Below are 23,678 nucleotides of genomic sequence, written 5' to 3'. Positions count from 1 at the left end.
ACAAGCCCACTGTTTCAGAAGAGCTCAGCTCTCATTTACACAATGTGCTACCGATGAAGCAGCAGGTATATATCTCTAGAGTGTTCTGGAGCTGGGGAGCTGGCTCAGACATAAACATTTGTTTCACAAACATGATACCTGGGGCTTGCTCCTCAGACCCATGGGTTTGGAATTCCAGTATTGGGGAGCAGAGAAGGACAGATTCTGGGGCCCACTGGACAGTCAGCATAGTTGTCCAGTCCCAGCCCAATTAGATACAGGGACTGGGGAGATGGCTAAGCATTTAAGAGCACTGGCTGCTCTTTCAGAGCACCCAGGTTCAGTTTCCAGTGCCTACATGGAGGCTCACAACTGTTTGTAACTCCAGTTTGGGGAGGGGAGTATAGTGTCCTTTTTGGTCTCTTCTGGCACCAGGCACACATGTATACTTATATACATGCAGGCAAAACACTCATACATATAAAACTTAAAGTAAATATTTAAAAATGTATTAGTTGGACAGTGACTGAATAAAAACACCCAAGGTTATCCTCTAGTCTGCCGCCACCCCCACATCCACAGGTCTGAATGTTGAAGAGCATCAGTGAGCTAATTAATGGGAAACAGTCCTAAATACAGTCCTTAGTCCTCAGTGTGAGACTAACCCAATTCTGTGTGGAAATCTTTAAGGGGGCTAAGAAGCAAGGTACAACATATAAAACAACTGTATTTATGCTGAAGAACAAGGCACAGAGAATTAACCTGAAATCAATTTAATTACCAGACAACCATCATGACTCAGAAAGTCACTGACTGTTATAATTTGAGTTTGTAAAACAGAAGTCAAGAATTGGGTAATGTACAAGGCCCCTTGTCACAAAAGAAGATTCCTCTAAGTTTACCTCCCCAGAAAAGAAAAACTATATACCTGTGCGTTGACATTGGCACCGAACTCCAAAAGACACTGAATTGTCTCTTCTAGCCCCCATGAGGCTGCCAAATGCAGGGGGGTCTGCCCATCCCTTGCCTCCTCTTCTCCTTCTCCATCAGTACCCGGTTGTCTGGGACTATTCACATCACAGCCACTAAAATAGGGAAATAAGAGTCACCCGCCACCTTGTCTAGCACAATGTGCTAGACAGCAGCAGCTTTACCTGCTCTAACAACAAAGCTATCACTGCCACGCTCTGCTAGCTCTGGTCCTCCCAGCAAGTTCTAAGGACTTGGTGCCACGGCCATAGCCTCTCTTGCAACTGGTCTTAGGGGCAACCTGGGAATCAAAATCATGACAGACTTCCTAGGAATATGTACACACTTAAACTATTTGCAAAGTTTCCCAAATTATCCTGCCTCCCCATATCTCACTAAGAGGGCTACAAGCTTTTATGGTTCATGTGTTGTGGTGAGGCCCAGATGAGCCCATATGGTCTCCTCTAAGCTAGCCTCCTGACTTCACTAGGAACTGGTCTGATGATAAAAGGGGTCAATGGAATCTCCAAAGCAGAAGATGATTTTGATCTAGGCATGTAAGCCCCTCCCTCCTCCACAGCTAACTAGGTTCTTAGCTGACTTGACATGACATGACAGAAGAGGGATGCTTTGATAATCATAATTATGAAAGTCAAGACCAGCTACAGGAATGCCAAAACTGAGGTGACTTAACATGAGAAAGAGGTGGTTGGCAATAAGCAGAATAAAAGAGATACTTTGACTTCTCAGACCTGCGAATAAGAAAGCAGGCAGTGGACTCATTGTTTTCATCAATGGCTCTGTGCAGAAGTGTCTGAAGACATCCACTGGGTCCTGGGCCCCAGCATGTGGCATCACAGCCATGTCTGACCTGCAAAGAAACAAAGTTGTCTCACAAGCATTGTTGAGCAAAAGTAAAAATGCTTATTTTCAACTCGGAGCAATATGTATACTACTTTTCAGATAAGACATGGGCAACAAGCAACTGATGACTTTTCAATCATAACCACTCATTAGTCTTATAAAAACTTATTCAAATTTGCTCTTTGAGAGCTGGCTCATCAGTTAGGAGCACTGGCTGCTCCTTTAGAGAATACAGGTTTGATTTCCAGTACCCACACAGTGGCTCACAACCATCTGTAACTCCAGTTCCAGGGGCTCTATGCCCTTGTCTAATGTCCATGAGCACCAGGCATGCACATGGTACACAAACATAACATACATGCAGGCAAAATGCCATACACACAAAAATCATCTGTTCTGTGCAAGTTTTTACACTATGTCCTAGGAGTATGGTTTTTGGAAGTACACACAAGAATGGTGCCTGCTGATATGTGTACTCCAAAGTTCCCTAGCAACACACACCTGTAATTAATAGGTAAGCCCTCAAAACACCTGATAAAAACCTCAGGTGCAAAATTCCTCAATGAAGGCTCTAAGAGTGATAAATGAGAGACTCTTGGCTTACCTCACTTTAGATCTGTCTCATCTATATAAAGACAAACCTGAGATGTGAGGATTTTGTAAGATGCTGATGGTCACAGCATCAAATCAGCCCCCACCAGGAGATGCCTGAGGCATGTAGTACTCCTCTGTTGTTGTCTCTTGAAGACAGCCCAGATAGAAGTACAGGTCAGCAGCAAGTACTACCCTCCCTTCCAGTCCAGACATGGTCTTAATGTATAGTATTGGCTAGTCTGGAACTTGCTTTGTAGCCTAGGCTGACCTTGTCCTCTCAGACATAGCCTTACCTACCCAGTTCTGGGATTAAAAGTGAATGCAACCATAACCAGCTGAGTTTCAGACTTCCTTAGACTCATTTTATTTTTATAAACGAATGTTTTTCCTGTGTGTATGTCTGTATACCACATGCATGCCTGGTGCCTGCTGCTATCAGGAGAGGGCTTCAGATTCTCTGAACTGGAGTTATAACTGTGAACCACCCATGTGGGTGCTGGAAGTCAAATCTGGATCTTCTGTGAGAACAAGTGCTCTTAACTCATCTCTCCAGCCCTATAAATCTAGGACTTGTTAATGTGACTTTCCACTAAACACCTGGCTTGTTAATTGGCTGACCTCTTGCGCCTATGATGGCAGGCACCAAACCCATCTTTGACAGAACACGCCGTCATCTGTGAGCAGAGGCTCTGTTATGCATGACTCACCAGAGTGGAAGCGATGTCCTGCAGACTATTTCTCAAGGCCAGCCACAGTGGTGGGTTTCCTTTCTCATCCGGCACAGACATGTCAGCTCCTCGAGTACATATGGCATCCACTACGAGTGGCAGCTGATCTCTGATGGCCAGCTGAAGGGCAGTCTCCCCATCCTGAGTCCTAGCAAGACATAACCACCACAATCAAAACCAATGCTTGTAAATGCAGCCAAGAACAGCACTCTAGGTTTTTCAAAGCCTAGATACTACTGGATCCCTATATTCACCTTAGACTGTTCTCGAGGAAATCGAACCTGTCAGCTCTAGCTACCTTTCCTGACTTTAAGAAAATACAGCCACTTCTTTTTATTGTACTCAAAAAGCGAACAAACAGGGCTGGAGATACAGCTTGATTGTAGGAATGTTTGTCCACTATTCATAAAGCCCTGGGTTTGATCCCCAGGATACATGCCTGCAATCCTAGCACTAGGGAGAGGTCGGTAGAAGGATCAGGAATTCAAGGTTATCCTCAGCTACAGAGAATTAGAAGCCTTGGATACACAAGACTGTTTCAAAAGAAAAACAACAAAACCCACTTTGTTTTCCCCACTCTGTAATTCAGTGTCACTTGACAATGGAAATCCAGAAAGGATCCTATGAATATACAATGAAAAATATTAAAGTCTGAGGCTGGCAAGATGGCTCAGTAGGTCTGTCTCCAAGCCTGACACCTGAGTTTGGTCCTCAGAACACATTGGGGAGAGAATAGATTCCCACAAATCCTTTGACCACTACATGCACACTGTGGAAGACATGGGTACATAACACATGTACTAGATAAATACATGAATTCAAATATTAAAGCCTGTTTCTCCTTTAAGTCTGATAGTAGCCTAGTTGCTGAGGTGTTCTTTGCTGAAACTGAAATTCCTATGAAAGACTGATTTTTGGATCATCCTTTTTAATGAGACTTCTGTGATTTTGGACATTAACCCTTAAAGTTACCAATAATGAAAGAGTACAGTTTGGCTATGATTGTGAATGTCCACAGATGATACTCTCTTGTAACCACGTTTGTGTTTTTTGTTAGAGGACATGAATTAGGCATTGAACTCGGGGCATTAGAGGTGTTCAGCAAATGCTCTACTACCATCCCTTTTGTACACTCTCCCTTTTGAGATCCTGGGATTGAATATAGGGGTCAAGTACATTAGGCAAGCTCTTTACCAGAGTGCTGCGTTCCCACCCTTTTATGTTTTGTTTTTAGGGACAGGGTCTCACTGTGTAGATCAGGCTAGCCTTGAACTCAGGAGATTTACCTGCTTCTTCCTCTGGAGTACTGGAATTAAAGGTGCGTGCTACCACTCTCAGTTTCTAGCCCTTCTTAAATTTTTCATTTTGAGACAGTCTTTCTAAACTTGTTCTAACTTGCTTTCTAGCTTAAACTATCTTCTTGCCTTAGTCTCCTAAGCAGCTGGAATTATATGTATGGGCCAGCCAGGTCTGACTCCATTTATACACTCTGAGAGCCACTGTTTCTCTTCCTTTATGTAACAATTTAAAAAAAAATCCCACCTAAAAGCCAGGCTCTGATTTTGAAGCATCTCAATTAAATATGGCCTGGAGTTACAAGAGAGCATGCCACTTCATCCCACCTGACGTTTATATCGGCTTGGTGTTCCAGGAGGAAGAGTGCACTCTTGCTGTCCTGCCGCCTTATGGCCATGTGCAGCAAAGTCTGCCCATCCGACATAGTGTCATTGATAGATGCTCCGGAGCCCAGAAGCTGGGCAGCAATTGTGTGCATTCCTAGGAAATAAACACACCCCTTTCACGCATACTTGGCTTTCCCACTTCCTTGACAACAAATGGACCCTCTAAGCTCGCAAAGGCAGCAATCTTTCAGTGAACATAGCATATTTATAATAAAACCATTAGACCCACCTCTTCCTCCTTCCCCCCTCTAGTCTACCCACCACTTTCTCCTACACCCTGGCCCCAATCTACCCAGCTACTTATCTCCTATCTGAAAATCAATAGCCTTTGACATAACTTACCAGTCCATAATGCCAGGCCTAGCACAGTTTGGTCTCTAGAATCTTTGAGGCTGAAGTCCGGAATAATTTGTAAGTTGTTGGTGGCATGAAGAGCATTGGCTAAAAATTTTTTAAAGGAAAAGAAACTTGATTTCACAATCCTGTGGCTGACAGAATCCACCTTTTTTTTCTTTTTTTGATCAAGGTGGAAGTAAAGAGGAAAATGGGGTCTCACTGGTAGCCCTGGTTGGCCTCAAATTTCTGGCAGTCTTCCTGTCTCTGACTCCTGAGTGCTGAGATTGTAAGCATGAGTCACCAGACCTGGCTCCTTGGATCACATTTAAGTCATTCGAGAGAGTAAGACTCAGCTATAAACTAATTGGCTGGTTAGAACATAATTGCTTTTCAAAGGGAGCAAATAGATAAATCTTGTGGGGAGTGGAAATCCAGAGACCTATTATTTTGAAGCAAAATTTTTAAGGTAAATTAAATTTCTTAAAACTTAAACCTTCCCCACACAATGAAAATAGACTCTATTATAGCACTGCATTGTAAGTGATAACTACAAAACTAGCTGTAGAAGACTGGCAAATGGAAGTCAACCACCCAGACAACTATTTCCACAGCTCATAATGATGGGCATCGGACCCAACCACCTACCTTTCTGCTCCAGGATGACAGACACCACATCTGCATGGTTATAGGCAATTGCCATGTGCAACGGTGTCTGCAGGTAGATGCCATCTGCAGAACCCATTAGGACTGGAGTCTCTTTAGACACAGGCAAAGCCTCCTCTGTCTGTAGGTTTGGATTGGCACCTTGCTGCAGGAGCTCTGCTGTGAGGTTGGCCAGGCCATGCCGACAAGCGGTATGCAAAGGAGTTTCTCCCTGAATGAAACAAAAACTCAAATCAACATGGAAGAGAATTAGAAGTTCCTATCACAAAGGGATATGGAAAGTGGAAGTGCCAAAACTCAGGGCACACTGCCAGCCACAGCCCTGGGTTCCTCCTGTCATCAGCTGACTTCATGAGTCTGACTTCCCTTCCTCATCATCATCAACCTTTAGTGTCTCCTCAAGCATCTTTCTGTCTTTTTATCCAGGACCACCTTGGTTATCCTTGTACTTTGTTCTCACATTTTTTCCTAATTATGCAAAGGATTTAGTTCTCTATAAAACAACAATAGCCAACAACTAGCAGGCATCACCAAATTCAACACTAGAAAAAGCAAGTGCCCCATGGCCTGACCTGAGCAGGGCTAGCGTCTTCTGGCTCCTTCTCTAACCTTTACTAGCACCTATTGCTTTAATTTGTTCGCATCAACCTCATCTTGAACTCTGATCAAGACTTCCTTCGCTAACTTTAAAAATTAAAGACATTTTCTTCAGAACAAACAGATTTATTTACAACAGGTGAGAAAGAACTCCTCAGAGTGGGAGGGGCTTCAAGGGAGGAACATCATTAAAGACATTTTAAAGGTATTATAGATACCAGACTTGGTACTCAAAAGGCAGGAGAACGTTTTAAGTCTTACTTCCCTCCTGACCTTCAGCACACAATTCTCTTCCTCTAAAAGAGCCTTTATGAATTTCATAGAAAACACACATAACTATTCATTTCTGTGTATATGTATTCTTATGGTGTATGTAAACATATGACTGAATGTTTTATACCCAAAGAAGCAGAGCTGTCAAAAGGATGGACTGGGTGCTTTTACTCCCTAGCCCCATCTATTCCTGACCAGGCCTATCCTGTTCAGCCCCTCTCCCTACACATGCTCATCAGTGTCCTTGTCTATTCCTGTGGTTTTCTTTTGTTTTTGAGACATGGTGTTGTGTATCTCAGACTGACGTCAAATACATTATGTAGCAGAGAAAGACTTCCAACTCCTGATCCCACTGTCATTCATCTTCTAAGTGCTAGTATTACAAGTATGCACAACCACATCAGGTTTAAGAAGTTCTGAGAATCAAACCTACGGATTCATGAATACTAAGCAAGCACTTTACCAACTGAACCACATCCCCACTCTCTACTCGTGTGACTTCCACGAGGGCCTAGAGCCATGTCTTCAGCCTATCTCTCCACCTAGTATTTCCAGTGCCTTCAAAGCTGTAAACAATATGGTTGCAATGGAACACTAGTTCTGCCTCTTGGTCATGAGTCTATCAAGATACTTTAAATTCTTTTGCCTTCTTGAGAGTCCTAAGAGGTACAGTATAATTCCTTTGAAACCTGTTGACTTGGATGTGTGATATGTTGCCTGATATCTAGGCAACTCCAGCCTGGCTCCAGCCTTGATTCATAGCATGCTCACCATGCTACCCACCTTTCTGAGTCTATAACGATTGTACCACTCTTCTACCCAAAACCTTTCTATGGCTCATCCTTGAGCAAGATGAAACCCAAACACCTATGTCAGCATCCCAGGTCCCCGTCTGTGTTGCTTTTACTTGCTGTCATGTCAGGTTCCACTGTGCCTTCCATCTTAGACTTCCTAAGGCTTTGCCATGAATTGCATTCAAGAACAAGAGCTGATATGTACTGTAGGCTGGGAGGACTGTTTATAAAGTTAGGAGACAGAGTGTCTACCTTACTAAGAATGAATGAGTAATGGCGGGCTGGAAAGATGGCTAAGTGGTAAAAAGCATGTACAGCTCTTCCAAAGGACCAGAGTTCAATTTCTAGCACACGTCAGGCAGCTTACAACTTCCTGTAATTTGAGATCCAGAGAAACCAACATTGCTAACTTCCTTGGGCATCTGTATACATATGCATATACCCCCACAAAATACAAACACATGCACATGATTAAAAATAATTAAAAAAATCTTTAGCCACATGTGCATATGGATGAGTAGATTTCACAGGGAGAAAGATGGTACTGCCTTCTCTCCTGCTCCTACAAAATATTCTGGTATGTCTCAGGTGCACAGGGCCCAGAGAGGCCAGAGGAGGGTATTGGGTCCCCTGGGACTGTAGTTCTGAGCTGCCATATAGGTGCTGGGAATTGATCCTGGATCCTCTGGAAGAGCAACCAATGCTTTTAACCACTGAGCCATCTCTCCCAACCTCAAGGTCCTTTACTCTCAATTAAAGGATATTTAGAGTATCTCTTCAATTCTAAAATACATGTTGTTTCTAAGTCCACCAGAAGAACCACAGAGTTATTTAACATACAGTATTCTGCCTGCATGTATGTCTGCAGGCCCAAAGAGGGCACCAGGTCTCATTACAGATGGTTGTGAGCCACCATGTGGTTGCTGGGAATTGAACTCAGGACCTTTGGAAGAGCAGTCAGTGCTCTTTAACCTCTGAGCCATCTCTCCAGCCCCAGCCTTTCTTAAGATTTTATATTTAATTGTGCATACTTGTTTGTTGGTGTATACAATTGAGTACAGATGCCTGCAGAGGCAAGGTATTGGATGCCCCTAAGAGCTGGAGGTACAGGTAGTTGTGAGCCTATCCAACATGAGAGTGCTGGCAACCAATCTAAAGTCCTCTGGAAGAGCAAGTGGTACTATTTATTAATCAGTGAGCCATCATCTCTTCAGCCCTTATTTCTTTTCATCTTACCCTTTCCTATGACATCAAGATTAACTCCATTTTACAGCTGTTGAAACTGAAGTTCAGAAAGTAAAGTACATTGTCTAAGACTATATGCAGAAGGTGAGAAAAGCTGGTAAACTTAGTACTATCCGACCCCAAAGATCTACTGCTAACTCTAACAGTGGCTGCCCTGATTGCAGAAAATACAATCTTTGACACTCCAGAGATGCCTGAAACCATAGGAATACCAAACCCTTTGTCTATTTTGTCCTAACAAAGTACTTACAGTATTACATGTAGTTTATTATTTAGGCACAGAAAGGGGATTAGCAACAATAAAATAAAAGTTATAACATTATATCCTAAATAAAGTCATGTGAACGTGGCCTGTGGAAATATCTTGTTCTATACTCGCCCTTCCTGCAGGAAAGCACTGTCTATGGTCAGTGAAGGTAACTGACAAGAGACAGGCATTGTGACAATCAAGATTAGCACTGACACTGAGTCAGTCCATCTTAGGAGAGGGCTGCTGAGAGACTGGAAGGCAGGCAGCACATGCATCAAGGACACACTGGATAAAGGGGTGAGCCACAAACTAGGATTATGTGGATTTCATGTTATTCTGGTGGAAAACCTAAAACTTATGGATCATTTTCACAATGTTCCACTTAATATTTTTAGACCATGACTGACCACAGGTAACTGAAACCTAAAGGTAAAAGTGAAGGTGAGGGAAGACCATGGAGCAGCAGCCCCACAGGAGACTTGAAGAATCAAGAGCCAGACAGGACAGCACAAGTCTACAATCACAGCACTGGAGAGGCTGGGACAGGAGAGCACAAGTTTCAGGCCAGCCTGGGTTATATAAAACTGCCTCAAAACCAAAGGAATCAAGAAGCTATTACAGTACTTGTTTACATTCTTGTTTGCTAATTTATATTCCATTTCAAAGTCTGCAGGATTTAATTTAGGACTTGGCCATACAACAAAAATATAGATAATGGTTTTTTACTGGATCAGTCAACCAATCTGTGAGGACATTCAAGAATCCCTTTTACACTGATCATATGAATGTACATTCACAAAAGTGAGGAAAAAAAGGAAGACAATTTCATTTTTCCTGCATACCCAGCATTACTATTTCCTTCCCAGACCACAGTCATTCCCCCAGCTGCCCTTTCCAACTTACCCATTTGTTCCTGTGGTTGGCATGGGCACCACTAGTTGCTAGGAAAAGAGCTGCAGCCTCATTTCCTGCCCCAGCTGCCCGCTGTAGTAAACAATTTCCTAAAAGAAAGAAGCCATGTTCATTCTTTCATTTACATGGAAATGAACTTAAGTTCCACCCAGCACAACGCCCTGACCTGCCTCACCACCCGCTGGCCAGGCCACACCAGAAAGCAGGTCTTCTTTCATGACCCTTGCTGGCAGTTCACTGCACCTCCTAGTAGGGCTTGGGTAGGGGTGAGGCTTCCCCCAGACTGCAGTGCTGCTGATATTTTCTGAGACAATCATTTACCACAGAGGCCTGCTCTCTAAGTTGTATATTTGGCAATATTCCCAGCTTCCACCCACCAGATGCCAGAAGGAGCTCTGAACTTCTGACAATCAAAAATGTCTAGGGGCTGGAGAGATTACTCGGTGTTTAAGAACACTGCTGCTCTTCCAGCACTGGATCCTTCAAGAGGACACAGGTTTGATTCCCAACACCCACACAGCAGCTCACAACTGTCTATAGCTCCAGTTTCAAGGGATTCAATGTTCTCTTCTGGCCTCCATGGGCACCAGACATGCACATGGTGCACTGATATACATACAGGCAAAACATCCATAACACACAAAATAAATTATAAATTTAAAACAAACAAAACAAGGGTGGTGGAGGTTCATCTCTGTAAATTCAAGGCCAGTCTAGTCTACATATTAAGTGAGAGAGAGAGAGAGAGAGAGAGAGAGAGAGAGAGAGAGAGAGAGAGAGAGAGAGAGAGAGAGAGAGAGAGAGAGAGAGAAGGAGGGAGGGAGGTTGGGAGGGAGGGAGGGAAGAAAGGTCTAGAGACCCTTTCAAACGTTCTGGGGAAGACAGGGTATAGGTGGCAATGTCCAGGCACTGTAGCTGTACTAGAAAATGCCCATCAAATGCTCCAGTTCTATCCCTAGAGCCGTATAAGCTTGCTGTTGGCTCCAATATATTTTTGCTTAGCACTGTAACTATTTTCTGAATAAAACACTTAGGAAAATAAAATCTTCTCCAAATGGTTTTTGGCTCCAGAACAGTGTTTCCAACTCCATTTCCAAACACAAGAAAATCTCATGTTCTGGGTGCTAGAAAATGGCACAATGGTCAAGAGCAATACTCTTGCAGGGAACCTGAGTTTAGTCAGGTAGCTCTCAACTGCTGTAACTCCAGCTCCACAGGACCTGATGAGCTCTTCTGGCCTCAGTAGGCACCTGCATATATTTGCACATACCCATATACAGACACATGGGCATACTCATGATTAAAACTAAAAAATAAATCTTTTTTAAAAACTTATTTTCTGAAGCTGTGGTGATTGAAAATTTAAATAAAATGAATACTAAGACTGAAAAATAAAAAAAAAAAAAAAATGGAACAAAGCAGTGCCAGGGAGAGGACTGTGCCAGGCAAAAATGCTTGCTATACAGCCTGACAACACATACGCCATTTCCAGAGTTGTGTTTTGGTTTTTGTTTCTTTGTTTTTAAATTGGGGCCTTACAACTGTAGTCCTGGATGACCTAGAACTTGCTATGTAGACCAGATTGATCATGAATTCACAGAGCTCTGACTGCCTTTGCCTCTTGAGTGCTAGGATTAAAGGTGTGTGCAACCAATCTCTGGCATCACCAAAACCATGTACACAGCAGTCAGATGCACCTGTAATGAATGCCAGCATATCTACAGTGAGATGGAAGGAGGAGCTAGGAATGAAAACTCTAGCTAATCTGGAATATGTAGAAAGATATTCTGCCTTAAAACCAAGAACCAAAAGTTATTACCTGACTCCCACATGCTCAATTTTACACACACACACCTTCAATCAAAAACAAAATGAAGAAAAAGAAATGAACAAAAGCACTACTTTGTCTTTCTATCATTTTTTTCCTTCCCTTCACGGAAAGTGACTTCATCTATAGTTATAGTCAGTATGATCTCAACCTCTGTTGTACATAATACCTGCCCAGAATTTCCAAGTTGGAAGGTAAAAGCAAGACAATAAAGAGGGGGCTTGAGAGATGGCTTAGCAGTTCAGAGCACTTATACTCTTGCAGGGGACCTGGGTTTGGTTCCTCTAGCTCTGTGTGGTAGCTCTATGTCAGCTAGGATAACACAGCAAGACCCTGACTCAAAAAAAGAAAAGAAATCCCCATAGTAGGTAACAAAAGCTCAAGGCAGAAAGTTCTACTCAGAGAACTAAGATTTTGAAACTAAACACCTGGAAATGGCACTATGATAACATATTAATCAATAAATTATGTTGGCTCATGATGGCTCACTACTGTTGGTAACTCCAGTTACAAGGGATCCCATGCCCTCTTCTAAGCACATATGGTGCACATACATACATGTGAATAAAACACTCGGACTAATAAAATAAATAAATCTAAAAATGATAAGAGTTCAAGACCACCTTCAAGTACACAACAAATCTGAGCAGTCTAGACTACATTAGAACCTGCCTCAAAAACAAAATTTGAATATTGGAAAACTTAGTAACCCCAAGTTTGATATTTTCGTTTTTGGTTTTTTTTCAAGACAGGGTTTCTCTGTATTGTTTTGGAGGCTGTCCTGGAACTCGCTCTGTAGACCAGGCTGGTCTCAAACTCACAGAGATCCACCTGCCTCTGCCTCTCGAGTGCTGGGACTAAAGGAGTGTACTACCACGCCCAGCTCAGTGAAAGACTTCTGATGAGATGAGCAGTGATATCAGTGAGTGAAGTTCCGAAACATGAAGCATGGGACATCCATAACACAGTGAACCAACACTCTCCAGTTACTAAAGCATAATTTCTAGAACCATGCACAGAAAAGCAATCCACTCAAAGCACAAACTGGTGTGACTATCATATATTCACAATGTGCCTCCCCTTTCCATGTGTCTCTAAGTATGTACATTCTTCATTCACTTTAACCAGAACAACACATCTGAAAAGAATGAACACAGATGTAGATACAAGAAACTACCTGCTCTTCTAATTAACTTGTTTAAAAACTATACTATAAAAAGCTCTTAAAAGCTTCTCAGTTTTGGGTCTGGAGAAATGCTCAGCAGTTCAAAGCACTTGCTGCTCTTCCAGAAAACTCAGGTTCCCAGCACCTACAAAGCAGCTCACAACCATCTCTAAGTCCAATTTCCAGAGATCTGATGACTTCTTCTGACCTCCAAGGGAATTAGGCAAGCATATGGCAAAGATACATGCAGGCAAACACTCAAACACATAAAATAAAACAAACCTAAAAATCAAATTAAAAACAGAAGGTTCTTGGGATTAGAAGCTGGGTATGGTAGATTGTGTCTGTGATCTCAGTACTTGGGAGGCTGAGCTCAGCAGCAGAATCTCCAGTTCAGGTCCAAGATGGGCTATACAAACCTGACAAGACTCTATCAAAAATGAAAACTAAAGAATAAAATTCTCATTTTTATTTTCCAACTCTTAGTAAATACTAAAGGTATAGCTATCCAAAGAAAAACTTACTGATTGTAAGCTCTACAAGGGTAAAAAGGAATCTACAAAGTCTAAGAACCATTGCTTTAACTTACCAGGTGTGTTTTAGCTTTGTAAGACTTAAACTAATGCCTGGTTAAATTATTTGGAACACGGGATTAAAACAAACCAACCAACCACATGGGCTTTTACTGAGCTTAAAATTAAAAACAAAACAAACAATTCTCATAATAGTAAGTCATTCCCTTTCTGTATTATTAGAAACATTTACAAGCTGGCATGGTGGCACATGCTTGTGCTTCTAGCACTGAGGCTAAGGCAGGAGGACAACATGTTCAAGGCTAGCCTGGACGATCTAGAAAATCTGAGACCAGCACTGCATTCATCCAAAGCCCCTGTCATCAAGCCACAATAAGAAACTAAGCTGTCACTTCTCGAAGACCTGAGACTGCAATCTAATTCCTTCAGTCACGTTTTACCTGTCAGTGCATCCGGGGCATCGGTATTGCTGCCGCGGTGAATGAGCCTGGCTGCAAAGCTGTTTTCATCAAATGACGTCCCATTCACCACCGGGAGGTCTTCAAAGGGGTTTACAGACTGGCCAGATGACACGGTGATGTACTGGACGGCAAGCCAGAGCGCAGTGCTGCCCTCATGATCCTTTAGCTCTAAATCTAATCTGAAATAAAGAGGCCTTGTGAATGACAGATACAATTTCCTTGCTGCCAACAGCTTACTCTCTCCCTGTGTTTTCTATAGGACAAATTTTTATTTTACTTAAGGTTTGTAACTTTAAGTTACTTTAAGGGTTGTACCTAGAAAGCTTAAGAGAAAATTTCAAGCCAGTAATCCCAGTAATTGGAGGACTAAAGTAGGATTTGAATTCCAGGTCTGTTTAGACTACATAATAAGACCTCAAACAAATAAATGACAATAGTTTCTAAGAGATTTTAATAAGGAAAGATTTTTCACTCACAATCCCACCCTCACAACCGCTTTTCATTTCTCCAGGCCGCCCTACGTACTGTTTACACTGCAGCAGCTGATTGAACACATATTCATTCCTGGCCATGATGGACAAGTGTAAAGGAGTCCTGAGGGCAAGACAGAATAGAAGGAATTAAAACAAACAACGCAGACACTCATAGCATGCAGTAGATTCACCAACTATAACCAGTTTTATTACTCTGTTTTCTAAAACCAAAGCCAAGAATCATAATATGAAAACAGATTGCGTTGGGCACTGATGGTGTATGCCTTTAATCCTAGCACTCAGGAGGCAGAGGCAAACAGATCTCTGTGAGTTCCAGACAAGCCTGGTCTACAAGAGAGAGTTCCAAGACAATTTCCAAAGCTACACAGAAAAACCCTGTCTAGAAAAAAAAAGAAAGAAAGAAAATGGATTTGTTTCTATGGCCCATGTCTTTACTCCAGTTCTAACCCTTCCTGAAGGACAGAACAGCTTCTGTCACACTTTCTCTCACCTCTCCTCTGCCAATCTGAAAAGAAACTGCTCTTCACTGTAATTTTCTATTAGCACAGGAGCACACAGCAGCGGCAAGCCAGAACTGGGTGGAGTTGAACCTGTTCTTCACCACCTGTTGATTTAGTACTAGAAGGCTGGCACTAGAGCACAGGGCCCCAGTCTGGCCTCAGTCTGTTGTCTGTCTGAGGGGGACCAAAGAATTAGCATGGGGAAAGAAGGATGTAACTACTTGGAAGAATGAGTGTTACTATGCAACACCAAGTTCCTGGACCATCTTATCTCTGCACAGGACCCACTGCACAATCCCTCTCCTGGAAACCAGCCTCGAAGAATCTGACCTCCTGGGTATGTTTTCAAATACTGAACTGAGCTGATGGTGAAAGATGCTTGTAGCCCTGCCCAAGGCTGCTGAGGCAAGGGCTGCACTCTTCTTCAGAGTCTCCCACACCCCTGCCTCATGACAGGCAACCCTGTCTACAATTCTAAACCACAAGGAATTCTAAACTAACTCCTGAGAAGATACAAAAACAACAAACTGGGCTGGAGATGGCTCAGTGGTTAAGAGCACTTCTTCCAGAGGACCTGGGTTTGATTCTTAGCATCCACATGGTGGCTCACAAACACCTGTTACTCCAGTTCCAGGGATTCCTACACACTTTCTGGCCTTCACAGGCACTGCATTTATGTAGAGCATTAATACACACACAGGCAAAACACCTGTATACACAAAGTAACAATAAATACAAATAAAAACTGGTAAAAATGCAAAACAGCAAACATAATCCAGAAATACTACCAAATATAGAAAAAGGCTATGCAATGAAGGTATCATGGTCTGGAGATAACAAGGTGTCCAAAGTTAAGATATTTATAAGGCAGAAGTGGGTTTAAAATATGGAATTTTCTAACCATTAGGTCTCAGAGAGATAAAACAGGTTGCCTAAAGGCAGCAGTTCCTCTTCAAACTATCCAAGTGATCCTAAAAAATGTTGAAGAATGTCCTTGTAAACAATGACCAGGTGACCACTCTGGTTGCTTTCAACATGAAAATGATATAAATTGCTTAGAAATTCAGCCTTTATTTAACCAGGCTGAAAATGTTTTCCTCAAATGCTTCTAGTCTTGGTAGTGACACTTAATTACATGACAAATAAATGCTTGCAGCTTTAATAAACATCAGTTTTACTAATGTCAAATAGTATGTATGTCAGTTGTGTGCCACCATAAAAACCCCCTTCTGGAGTTAGTGTACTCACCTGCCCTTGCTATCCTGCATGTTGGGGTTAGCACCAGCCTGCAGGAGAGCTTCTGCAATCTGCGCCATCTCAGACATCACATCTGCTGAGTATTTCTTTGAACTATACAATGCTACAAGGTGTAATGGGGTCTCTTGGGCTCCCAATGTGGCAGCATTGACAAGGGCCCCATTCTTAATGAGGAATGTAGAAGCAAAGAGATCTCCTTGAAAGAAATAACAGAACACACAATGACATGACAACCAGTTACTGTGGCCAATGTTTACTCTGAAGGCAGCAAGTGGATAACTGCAGACATAGAAGAAGGATATTTGGGCCTATCTGAAGCTGTAGACAGCTGTAGATGGAAATCCATGACAGTCCGCAGAGTTGCACTTTAATTCAAAAGGCTCTTTTGTCCACCTTTTGATTACCAATGACGATTTGCACCTGTTCCTTCCTTTAAGATGCCCTTACTGTCTAATAATAACAGACTTGGGTGGGAGAGATGACTCAGTGGTGACTCTTCCAGAGAACCCCAGTTCGAGGCCCATCACTAACACAGTGATTCACAATTGCCTGCAACTCCAGGTCCTGGGATCTGGCATCCTCTTATGGATTCTATGGGTACACTGGCACACATACACACATATAGCTGGGTGGGTGGAAGCAGTTATTTGTCTCACTGACCTCCAGGTGGCACCAATTAGCTTCTACTTGGAACTCATCGACCAATGTCTTTAAAAAACTGGCCTTAGGAAACTTGGGGAAGAAAACAGATGAACTTCAGGGATACTAGGTTTCACTTTAACAGACAGATTCTATTCCAATCAATTCTGACCAGATAACTACTCTCTTAGCAGAGTCCTAGGTCTACCTCTAAAGATAGAAATGAGGACACAGGCACAGAAAAACCTACACATGGTTTGATTCAGACAGAAAGCATAACATAAACCATCTTGTATCTTAATTTTTTAAAATGACAATGGTCTTACTCTGTAATTACTCTGAAATTACAGGCAAGAACCACCATTCTCAACTAACATTTTTATGACTCAAGTCTTTTTAATGGATTTACTGACTTTAAATTAAATTTACTTAGCCGGGCGGTGGTGGCGCATGCCTTTAATCCCAGCACTCGGGAGGCAGAGGCAGGCGGATCTCTGTGAGTTCGAGGCCAGGCTGGACCGACAACCTCCAAAGACAATACAGAGAAACCCTGTCTTGTAAAAACCAAAATAAATAAATAAATAAATATATAGATAGATAAATGAATTTACTTAAAGGTTAGACCCAAAAATCAATTCATAATTTATAACCATACATTTATATGCACTTTAAAGAAAAAAAAAGCTCTTTAGAAATTATTAGAAGTTGAATTAAGGAAAGTCAGTTCAGAGGGCAAATAAACAAGAAAAAAAAAAACATGCAGAGAACAGGACAAAGCAGGGAACTGGAATCTAGGCCCTAGATAAAGTTCTTACCAACAAGGAAACAGCACTCCACACACTTTCAATCTGACAGGACAAGGGTGTGGCTAGCACTCAACCACTGCTCAGCATGCTTAAAGCCCTGAGTTCCAACCTTGCCAAGAGAAAAACAGTATCTCCTACTGAAAACTTTCAACCACTTGCTTTCCTCAGTCACCAACATCAGCTAAATGAAGCATTATTGTCTTCATTTTCCCACATAAAAGTACTCCTAACCAATACTGAACAATTTTTGAATGGGCATACAACTGTCCTTTCAGTTTTGAGAGTTGTATTCAGAGAACAGCCATAAACCTTCATCATTAAGATAATACAAACAGTATTTAATAGTCCTTGTTTTAAAATTTTCTACAAATGATCAGTCAGAGAGTCCAGGTTATTGCAGGTTTTTAAGTAGTAGAAAACTAGAATTGTTATGAAAGGACTCATCATCTTGCTTAGGTCAGGCTAATCAGAGGAGATGGGAACAGAAGAGATGGTAACACTACCCTATGTGGGTCTCCTATAGCCTCACAGACCCTGATACCACCAAATTCTCCTGACAGATGGGTTTGCTTATTAGTAAGATAAGAACTAATGTTGTGTGGATTCTAATGTGCATCTTCAAGTAGACCTAGACCTCATTCATTTACTAAGAACTTCCATCACTCATAATGAATTGGAAGCAAGGTCAGCACTCAGTCACTGGGTAATGTTCCCCAAGTAATAGCAAGATGAAGGAGGCAAAGTCAAACAATCCCTCAAAAGGAGTGACAGCACATACCCAAAACCCAGAACACAGGAGGCAGAGGCAGGAGAACCACTGTAGGTCTGAGACCAGGCTCTACCATGTAGTGTTCTAGACCAGCCAGTGTCTCAGTGGGACCTCAATGAAGAGAAAACAATTCCTACAGGGTCTGGTTATGGAGTTCCAATGCCCAGGCAAGGTAAAGGCTACATTGTATAGGGCACATCCCAATCCTGTCTCACTGAGCTAACAGCCTGATAAGCAGAAAGATCCCTTCCCATTTTATAGACAAGAGAAGTCTATACAAGTGTGGACAAATGACTATCAGAGCAACATATGTGCCAGGACTCAAGCCAAAGTCAGTACTCTGTCCATACCACACTCCTTTTAAAAGTCTGCTATATTTACACTATGATCCACATACTTCCAGACATTTCACAAATTCAGAATGAAAAATTACATCACATTAGAACACACATCAAAACTGTCTTGGCAATCCCTGTAACTAAGCAATCACCCAAATATTTAATAACTCACGAGAGATTTTTTTTATGAAACATAAGAATTCAGCTCCCAGAGAGGAAAGGAATTTAATTGTTTTTTTAGTAACAAGTGAATCTGTTTCCAAAATAAACACCTCAGATACTAAACAGAGTAGGAAAGAACAATTCCCTATGTGGTAGAAACTTTCCCTAGTGAGTACAAACCCAGAGCTAAGTGCTATATCTGCTCTCCACAGCGATCTGCTATAAGAGTTTCCTACCCAGTGATGAGTAAAACTTTCCTCTCTACTAGCCAGCAAGCACAACACTCTACATAGCTCAGAAGGACATTTACCCTAAATCCTTTGCCCAGAAAGGGGAGAAAAACACAGCTGCAGCATCAACATTCAAATAGTACATTCTGCTAAGAAACAAAACCATGGCTGAGGGAGCAGCAGTGTTGTCTGTTGATGAACACCCATTTTCTGGCTATAATGAATAATGCAACCGCAAACATATGCAAATAACTAAGAGCTGTGCCCCACACGTGTGCAGGTGCATGTGCCTATCTGTGTGTATGCATGGAGCCAGAAGAGGCTGCGGGTATCCCCCTCTCTTATTCTGTCTATTCTTTTAGGCAGTGTCTCTCCCTTTACCTAGGGGTTTACACTTTCTCTGACAGGCTGGAGGCAGCAAGTCTACCTGTCTCTGGTCTACCTTGGCAGTGAGGTTAAGGTTACCTATGTGTTGGGATTAGAACTCTGTTCCTCATAATTATTTAACCACTAATCCATCTCTCCACCTATCCTTTATTTTTTAACATTTATTTATTTCATGTGTATGAATAAAAGTAGGCGTGCACATGGACATGGCCTGAGTGTAGAAGTCAGAGGACAACTTTCCAGGGTCAATTCTCTCCTCCCACCATGTGGGTTATGGGAATCAAACTCAGACCATCAGGTTTGGCAGCAAGTGCTTTTACCTACTGAACCATCTCTTTGTCCTGTCATTTATGGTCCTGATAACAACCATTCTGAACTGGAATGAGACAGACTCTCAAATGAGTTTTAATATGTATTTTCCTGGTGGCAATAAGATGTGGTGCACTTTCAAGTTTTTTTTGTCATTTGTATATCCTTTTATAAGACCTAACAGTTTAGCTCATTAATTGACTGGGTGCTTTTAAAAAACTTTAATTTTGGGGAGTACTTCCTTGCTACTGGAATACTGTTCAGAAAACCCTTGCCTATGCCTGTATCTTGAGGTATTTTAGCTACACCTCTTTCTTCTAGCACAGTGGTTCTCAACATTCCTAACTCTGTGACCATTTAATACAGTTCCTCATGTTGTGGTAATCCCCAACCATAAAATTATTTTCATTGCTATTTCATAAGTGTAATTTTGCTACTGTTATAAATCGTAATGTAAATATCTGACATGCGGAATAGCTGGTATATAATCCCAAAGGAGTCAAGACCCAGAGGTTCAGAACTGCCACTCTAGTAGTTTCCAAGTTTCTAGTCTTACATTTAAGGTCATTAATCCATTTTGAAATAATTTTTGTAATTATTTTGTAAAGGTGATAGGTATAGATTGAAGTTCATTCTTCGTTAAAAAGGTTGTCATTGCTCCAGTGTATTTCTTTTTAATTTCTACTATTTGGGGGGGGGGTGTTTCAAGACAAGGTTTCTGTTAATAGCTTTGGAGGCTGTCCAGTAACTAGCTCTTGTAGACCGGGCTGGTCTCAAACTCACAGAGATCCGCCTGCCTCTGCCTCCCAAGTACTGGGATTAAAGGCGTACACCATTACCGCCCTGCTCTATTATTTTTTAATATGTGTTTGTGAGTGTGTGCAACATGTATGCCTGTGCCCAAGAAGTCCAAAAGATGTTAAATTCTCTTGAGTTGAGTTCCCGGGCATTGGTGGTGCACACCTTTAATCCCAGCACTGGGGAGGGGGAGTAGCAAGGGGAGGGGGAGGAGAAGGCGGAGGCGGAGGCAGGCAGATCTCTGTGAGTTTGAGACCAGCCTGGTCTATACGAGCTAGTTCCAGGACAGCCTCCAAAGCCACAGAGAAACCCTGTCTCAAAAAACCAAAACCAAAAAAACCAAACAACTCTTGAGCTGGAGTTAAAGGCAGTTGTGAGGTGTCAACTGAGTGTTGGGTAGTGTAGCAAGCACTCTTGACCACAGAGCTGTTTCTCCAGCCCCTCCAATGCATGTTTTTGACAGATTTCTCAAAATTGGGATGCTATAACTATGTGTGTGTGTTGTTTTTTGTTTTTTTTTAGTTCATCGATCTTCAGGCCTGTTCTTAGACTGACAACAAGCTGTTTTTGTTACTATGTCTCTGTAGCATAGTTTGAGATCAAGTATCATAGCTGATACCTCCAGCACTGCTCTTTCTGCTAAAGATGACTTTGGCTATCTGGGCCTTTAATCCTTTCCTAAGAATTTTAACAGTTTACTGGCACAATTGCTGATGAAATGGGATTAAGTAAGTAGACATATGTTGCTCACAGCCAAAGGTACCTCAAAAAAATTTTTTTAAAGCTTGATGTGTATCTGTGTGGGTGAATGTCATGTGTGTACTTGTAGAACCAGAGGACAGTATCAGGACCTCTGGAGCTGGAGTTACAAGCAGGTGTGAATTTACTTACTAGGAACCAAGTTCACTGTAAGTGCTCTCTAGCAACTAACCATTGCTCCAGCCCCAGAGGCATTTTTCTCTTTAGTTTCTGGTTGTATTTTTGTTGTTGAGACAGGGTCTCTCTATATGACTGTTCCAAAACTAACTCTACAGACTAGACTGACTTTAAACTCACCGAAAACACTACCACCACTCCAAAGATAATTCTTTCCTTTTCTTTCTTTCTTCCTTTTTTTTTTTTTTTTTTTTTTTTTTTTTTGGTTTTTCAAGATAGGGTTTCTCTGTAGCTTTGGAGTCTGTTCTGGAACTCACTCTGTAGACCAGGCTGGACTCAAACTCACAGAGATCAATCTGTGAGCCTCCTGAGTGCTAGGATTAAAGGTGTATGCCACCACCACCCCGTCCAAAGGTGCTTCTTAAATGCTATCTGGCTAGCCTCTCTTCCTCAAGTGATGGTGGCACTATGAAAAGACAATCTGACAAAGTCAAGAGTGTTTCAGACTCTCCAACCCAACAATCACAAGTTCTAACTCATGCAGGCTGAGTATGCAGACTCAAGGTCTTTTGGGAATTCCTGGTTTAGGAAGCTGAAAACTGTAAATTTAGAAAATATATTGTGTACAAAGAAAACTGTGATGATATTTTGTTTATGATCTACAGCCTGAAGATCAGAGTGCAAAACTAGCCACAGCCATAGAGGCCAGGCAGTGGTGGTACACACCTTTAATTGCAGCACTCAAGAGACAGAGGCATATGGATCTCTGTGAGTTCAAGGCTACCCTGCACAACATGAGAGTAAATCAGTCTAAAAGAGGAACTCACACCTTTGATCCCAGCACTTGGGATCACTACCCTTTAATCCCAGCACTACAGAAATATAAGGTGGGAGGAGACAGGAGCAAACGGAGGCAGTCTGGGGTTTGGTGGAGACAGATGCAGTCTAGAGATGCAATCTGAGGACAGGATCACTCCTTTGGTCTGAGCATTGGTAGAGGTGAGACTCTCGAGCAGCTGGCTATTTTACTTCTCTGATCTTCAGCATTAACCCTACTATCTGTCTCTGGATTGTTATTATTCATGCTACAGTAAAATTCATTTCTCCTCACCTCTTTGTATTCCTTTATGTAACAAGCTCCAGCCATTCTTGTCTACCATGTCCACATCAGCTTTATGACTAACCAGAGTGGTGGCAATACTTTCTAGGCGCCGTGAAAGAGCCAGATCTAATGCAAGATCTCCATTGTGATCCATTTCGTTCAGCTTCCCTGGGAGCTGCACAGAGAAGTGGGGAAATCAGCATGCAGACAGGAAATACTTTAACCTTTCCAAACTGAAAACCTCTTTTTTGAGACAGGTTAATAGGTAGACCAGGCTCAAACTCACAAAAATGGCCTTTCTCCCATAATGTGTATGTCACCACACTTCTTACACAAGTGCCAATTCTAATGCCTTGGCACTGCTTAGTCCCCAAATTCACCGTCATTCACAGACTTTCTATCAGGCCTCCTGAGAGCATATGCTGTCAGTACCATACAAACAATAGTGATTAATTACAAAGCAAATGGCAACAATGTGAAAGGTGATTAAAGAACCACAGGGAAAATGCAAATAGCATGGGGGGGGGGCAGGTGCATGGGATAGCAACACATATCAATGCGGGACATAAATATCACAAACAAGCCAGCATAAAGAACTTTATGAAAAAGAGTTTAAAAAGGTAGCTTAACAAAGTCTTCTTTATCACAAACACCCATGATAAACCATATTTCCATTTTCATTCCTTTGAAGGCAGTATGGTATGCAGAATAATGACCTCCACCCCCACCCTACAGATGTTCATGCCCTAATTACCAGGTAATGTGAGAATGTCACCTTATATAGCAAAAAGGTACCACCGCAGATGTGATAAGGCTAAGTACCTTGAGCTAGGAAGATCCTGGATCAGCCTACAGGGCCCCACTTTGTAACAACATTCATTCTTAAAAGTGAAACAGGACAGTAGAAGAGTAGGTCGTTAAGGGGTCAAATCAGGACTTGACCTGTCACTGCTGGCTTTACAGATGGAAGCAATGCTTCTTTGAAGCTAAGGACTGTGCAGACATCTAGAAGCTGACAACAGTCTTCAGCTCACAAGAAAATGGAAGTCTTAGACCACTAGATAATTCTGCAAAAAAACTTATGTGAGCAGGAAATGGATTCTTCCCAACAGCTCCATGAATGATCACATCTACAAAC

General features: G+C 42.1%; 1 protein-coding gene across 2 annotated transcripts in view; it reads right to left on the bottom strand.

Annotated features, from left to right (window-relative positions):
- Ankfy1 (ankyrin repeat and FYVE domain containing 1) overlaps window positions 1-23,678 on the bottom strand; it is a 60,222-nt gene that overhangs the window by 11,899 nt on the left and 24,645 nt on the right. For both annotated transcript variants that reach the window (XM_040749098.1, XM_040749097.1), the window contains exons 7-17: window positions 22,550-22,715; window positions 16,116-16,320; window positions 14,399-14,467; window positions 13,853-14,052; window positions 9,878-9,975; window positions 5,798-6,026; window positions 5,159-5,257; window positions 4,757-4,910; window positions 3,114-3,282; window positions 1,701-1,819; window positions 908-1,064 (exon numbers count right to left, since the gene is read on the bottom strand). In XM_040749098.1, the coding sequence (XP_040605032.1) occupies window positions 908-1,064; window positions 1,701-1,819; window positions 3,114-3,282; window positions 4,757-4,910; window positions 5,159-5,257; window positions 5,798-6,026; window positions 9,878-9,975; window positions 13,853-14,052; window positions 14,399-14,467; window positions 16,116-16,320; window positions 22,550-22,715 (1,665 nt within the window). The remainder of the gene's footprint in view (window positions 1-907; window positions 1,065-1,700; window positions 1,820-3,113; window positions 3,283-4,756; window positions 4,911-5,158; window positions 5,258-5,797; window positions 6,027-9,877; window positions 9,976-13,852; window positions 14,053-14,398; window positions 14,468-16,115; window positions 16,321-22,549; window positions 22,716-23,678) is intronic.

This window comes from Mesocricetus auratus, unplaced genomic scaffold (assembly GCF_017639785.1).
Source record: "Mesocricetus auratus isolate SY011 unplaced genomic scaffold, BCM_Maur_2.0 Super-Scaffold_100007, whole genome shotgun sequence".
Classification (NCBI taxonomy): Eukaryota; Metazoa; Chordata; class Mammalia; order Rodentia; family Cricetidae; genus Mesocricetus; species Mesocricetus auratus.
The sequence above is the reverse complement of the archived record's forward strand: the minus strand, read 5'-3'. Positions and strand labels throughout refer to the sequence as shown.